Source organism: Pteropus alecto, unplaced genomic scaffold (genome assembly GCF_000325575.1).
Source record: "Pteropus alecto unplaced genomic scaffold, ASM32557v1 scaffold540, whole genome shotgun sequence".
NCBI classification, from domain to species: domain Eukaryota; kingdom Metazoa; phylum Chordata; class Mammalia; order Chiroptera; family Pteropodidae; genus Pteropus; species Pteropus alecto.
Genome location: NW_006429308.1, coordinates 21,928 through 26,768, shown reverse-complemented (window position 1 = coordinate 26,768; position 4,841 = coordinate 21,928). Strand labels below are relative to the sequence as shown.

Here is a 4,841-nt window from a genome sequence, read left to right as displayed (position 1 = left end):
TCCGAGAAGGAAGGCCATGAGTTAGTCTAAAACCAGTGACCCTGTAATCTGGACAAGGAACTAGCTTCTGGCCTCCGCACAGTTGGTTATGAAAGGTGAAGATGGATGTACTTTGAACGCTATCCCCTATAATTGAATAAAATTAGATTTAATTTTATCCGTTTTATTATTTAAAACTAAAACAAGTTCTCAAATAATGTCATTTTATTCAACATCATTTTGTTATAACATTGATTAGATGCCATAGAAACTTAACTCTTGCTTTTATCAATTAGCTTATGGTAAAATTGGTTTCATTATAAGCCATTTCTCTCAAAGTTGTAGAACCTATTGATGATGTTAAGTGAGAACCAATTGTATTGCCACCAACATTCACTGATTACTTTCTATTTTCCATGTTTTCATACCTATTATCCTATTTACCCTCAAAACCTCCACAATAGGAGCTACTCTATATTTCCATTTTACAGTGCTTACAGTTTCATAAATTTCTGAGGTTCAATAGGCTAAATAACATGCCCAAATATCAAAGCTAGAGATCCTAACTTATATCGCATTTAATTCCAACCCCGATGTCTCTTTTCTTGATATAAATATCAACCACATTTAAAGAAACTTCTTGGAAAGGTTGTGTTTTCATTGAATTTCATTGGTAAATTTAATTTCATTTGTAAATCAGACAGAAGCAGAGAGAAATTAATGTCAACATCTCTGAACCTTTGCAAAAACAATTTATTAAGGAATAAAAAGTTGTTTTAATTAATAACAATACACCAGGCCAAACTGGGGATACACTGCACAATTCCAAGAGCTCCATTCACATAGACCATGAAGGGAACGATGTTTCCTAAAGTTGCACAATAAGACAAACATGAATATGATTATCTCTGGCATGTTTACAACACTTTGCAGTCTACAAAGGACATTCATAGTATTGGAGCTTTACAATATCATTGCTATTGCCATTACACAGAAGAGGAAACAAGATCCAAAGACATTACATAAAGTATGCTACTTTATGATTTTTACAGGATTTTAACCTCATAAGTCTTATTTCAGTACTCTTTCCTCTGCTTCAACTTAAAGGTATACTCACTTAACTTCTAGCTCTCAGATCTGTTAGGTCAAAAATGGTCACGATGAACCTACATTGTTTTCTACCTGTCATTCTTCATCATGACCATTTTTGACCTAACAGATCTGAGAGCTAGAAGTTAAGTGAGTATTCCCGGAGCTAGAGGCTCCCAGAAGGATGGTTTCTCCCAACTTCTCATCTTTGTCACTGCTCCCCAAAGGGATTAAGAGAAACTCCCTGCAACCAAGGACATTGGTAGCCCAGGAAGGAAGAGAAGGGAGAGGGGAAGATACTGTGACCTGCTATTGAGGCAGGAGTCCAGGGATTTAGGGAGATAAACACCTCAGGAAGGGCAGAAAGGGCAGGAGCTAAGATGGAAGAGGTGTCAGAAGCACCTGAAATCTTGCAATCGGGATGAAGAAGGTGTGGTCTGGCCTTTGAAAAGATGTAAAGAGGAAGCACTGTGCCTTCTTATCACTCCCAGAGGCTGAGCCCAGGCCAAGAAACTGGGCATCTGAGAGTCACAGCTCTCAGATTTGGAAATTACTTCCACAATCAGGATCTCTTTAATCTCCTACCCACATCCCTAACACACAGAGACACCATTTATTAATCAGCACTCAGGAACACAGACACTGTACTCACTCTTGTGTCATATAATCTGCATCCATTACACAAAGGAAATGTGCCCTAAAACTTATGCACCAGACATATGCCCCAAAATACAATCTTCACAAACAATGAATGCATACACATATATACACACAAGTACACACATATTCTTCAGACATTACATTCTACCTACATATTACTAAAGACATATGTGTCACACAAAAGAATTTCATATCACAAATGCTATGCACAACAGACATACACTCAAAGATAAACACCACATATGTAGAAAGGCATTACCATCTCAACAGTACACATTCTGCAGTCATGCATATTACATATTATATATTGTTGTAAATATGTAATATTTTACATTCTACATTTTACATATTGCAAATATGAAGAAAAGATAGAGGCAACATTTTCATCAGAAATACATCAAGATATTGTCCAACATTCTCACATAGACGCATAACACATACTAACAGAGATCACATAAACAAAATAAATGCAAAATCAGAGATGTTATTCTTGAAATATATATGTCAAGACACAGCTACCACAATCACCAAGACACAACTGACACATTTTCTATGTACTCACATGCACACACTAAAAATCACACATGCACACATAAACATACCTACACCCACACAGCCACAACCAGAATACACAGCACCATTATGGAAAAGCAGTCTCCTAATGTTGAATGTCAACTGTAATTGAAAAAAAAGAAAAAGAAAGCAGTCTCCAGTAAGAACACATAGATAAACATTGGCAGTTTCCACATAAACACACCCACATGCATACAGAAATGTAAACATGTCGTGTGAGCTGTCTCTTCTCCTGTTACCATCTCCCTCCCCTCTCTTTGTTTACTATTACCTCCCCACCCAATAAAATGACTGTGTAACCATTTTGGGGTCCAAGAAATAAGGTTCACAGCCAACATAGCTTCACTGACATGGATGCTTGAGACCAAGAATAATGAAAATCATGCATCAAGACAGAAATGAATCATGAGCTGTGGCAGTTACAGCTTTATTTTATCAAAACTATATGTGTTTTCTAGTTGGAAGAGAGAAACAAGGCAAGGTCACCATAGCAGAGAAAGTAAGGTGATCATTCTCCAGGATGGCCTGTCCAGACTGGGTCATAAGTTCTTCTGTATTGACACATTCATGGAGATAGAAATCCAAGATTTATTTAGATAACTAAATAGTCCAATAAGTTGGATGCTCCAATCACAAAAACACTCGACAGCATCCTCGTCCTCCCATATTTGGTAGGAATAGGAACTGAGGACACTGGAGAGGCCATCCTGCTCACCTGCCATCCTGTGAGAACATATGGAGGACCCGCAAACGAATCTCCTTGGTCTTGGCTCCATAGACAACAGGGTTGACCACGGGTGGTAGTAGTAGATAGATATTAGCCATAATCACATGGAGCAGGGAGGTAGGGCCACCCAGCCTGTGCACCACTGAGAGCCCAATGAGGGGCACATAGAAGACCAGCACAGCACAGAGATGGGAAATACAGGTGTTGAAGGCCTTGAGTGCTGCTCCCCGAGAGGACAACCCCAACACAGCCCTCAGGATGAGGATGTAGGAGAAGCCAATAAAGAGAGAATCCACACCCATGACTGAGAGGATGATGAAGAGTCCATACACTACATTGACCGTGGTGTCAGTACAGGACAGCTTCATAATATCTTGGTGCAAACAGAAGGAGTGTGTGACAGTACGTGTTTGACAATATGATAACCGCTTCAGGATGAAAGGTAGTGGGAAGAAGAATACAAATCCCCTGGTTAGGGCAGCTAGTCCAATCTTGGTGACAGTAGGTCCTGTAAGCACAGAAGCATGCCGCAGTGGGTGGCAGATGGCCACAAAGCGATCAAAAGCCATGGCCAACAGGACAGCTGACTCCATGGCTGACAGAGCATGGATAAGAAACATCTGGGCCAGACAAACATTGAACTCAATCTCCTGGATGCCTGTCAGGAAGAGGCTGGCCATCTTGGGCATGGTGACAGAGGAGAGGACTAGGTCAATGGTGGAAAGCATGGCTAGGAGGAGATACATGGGCTCATGTAGGCGCCTTTCCACACGGATGATGAGGACCATGGCCAGGTTGCCCAGGGTAGCCAAGGCATACATGAAACACAGTGGGAATGCCAGCCAGAAGTGTGCATTAAGCCCCAAGCCAGGGATGCCCACCAGCAGGAAGTATGCTGGGTGGACCAGAGTTCCATTTGGAGTGGCCATGACAGGCACCAAGAGCTGAGGCTTTTGCATCCTAAGTCCAGGGCCTATAAAAGAGAAAAAGAGAAACATCATTCAGCATTGACTCAGAGGAGAGAAAGGACTAGAAGGAAAGGGCACTGGAGTAGAGACAGTAGCAAAGACAAAGACTAAGTACTTCTAGTAACCCTGAACTCCAGCCTCTCTCTGCTCTAATTCTCCTTGTACACTCCTCCCTGGAGATCCCATTAATCTCAGTGAGTAACTACCACTCAGAAAACATATGCAATAGATCTTCATTTCCAGGGCTGATGTTGCTGACCAGGGGCACTGCTCTTGGCCAGTTCCCCCATGGAGTAGACTGGCTTGCACAGAACCTTTCACACTGACCTCATCTATTCTAGTGCATGTAGGGTTAGGGCTGGTTTGGATCCAGAGTTTGAAGCTTGGTCCGTGGTTGCCTTTAAGACCTGATCTGATTTAGGACAGGAAGCAGGGGTTCAGTCTGGGAGAGACAAGTTTGTGTTTAGAACTGAGTAGCATTTCTCAGACTTCCTTGATAGAGTCATATGAATCAGTTATTAAAAACTCTATCTCCCAAGTTCTACTCCAGGACCAGATAATCAGAATTTCTAGGGAGGGCTCAAAAATCTATTAAAAAAAAAAAAAACAGTAAGTCTCTCCTCTCTAGGTGATGTTTTGTTTAATCAGAGGAATTTGGGGAAAGCTATTCTGAGTTCTGGGAAGTGAGGAGGTGAAGGTGAAGACTATCATTCCCAGTGCCCCACCCCATTCCCCCCTCCAAAAAAAATAGAACAGAATCTTTCATTAGGATTTCTCAAGGCCCGCATGGCAGTCAGTCCCAGATTGTTCTTGGCTGGGGTGTGACATGGAAATCAGCAGCATGA

At 41.5% G+C, this 4,841-nt stretch overlaps 1 protein-coding gene across 1 annotated transcript; it reads right to left on the bottom strand.

Moving 5' to 3' along the window:
- Positions 1–2,938: 2,938 nt before the first annotated feature.
- Positions 2,939–4,050, bottom strand: LOC102878510 (olfactory receptor 51D1). Its single transcript, XM_006903818.1, has one exon. The coding sequence runs from the start codon at positions 4,027–4,029 to the stop codon at positions 3,013–3,015; it is 1,017 nt and encodes a 338-aa protein (XP_006903880.1). The 5' UTR covers positions 4,030–4,050; the 3' UTR covers positions 2,939–3,012.
- Positions 4,051–4,841: the final 791 nt, after the last annotated feature.

Bases quoted from the DNA above. Each gene is read 5' to 3' on its own strand.
- LOC102878510 (XM_006903818.1), bottom strand. From the start codon at position 4,029: ATGATGTTTCTCTTTTTCTCTTTTATAGGCCCTGGACTTAGGATGCAA.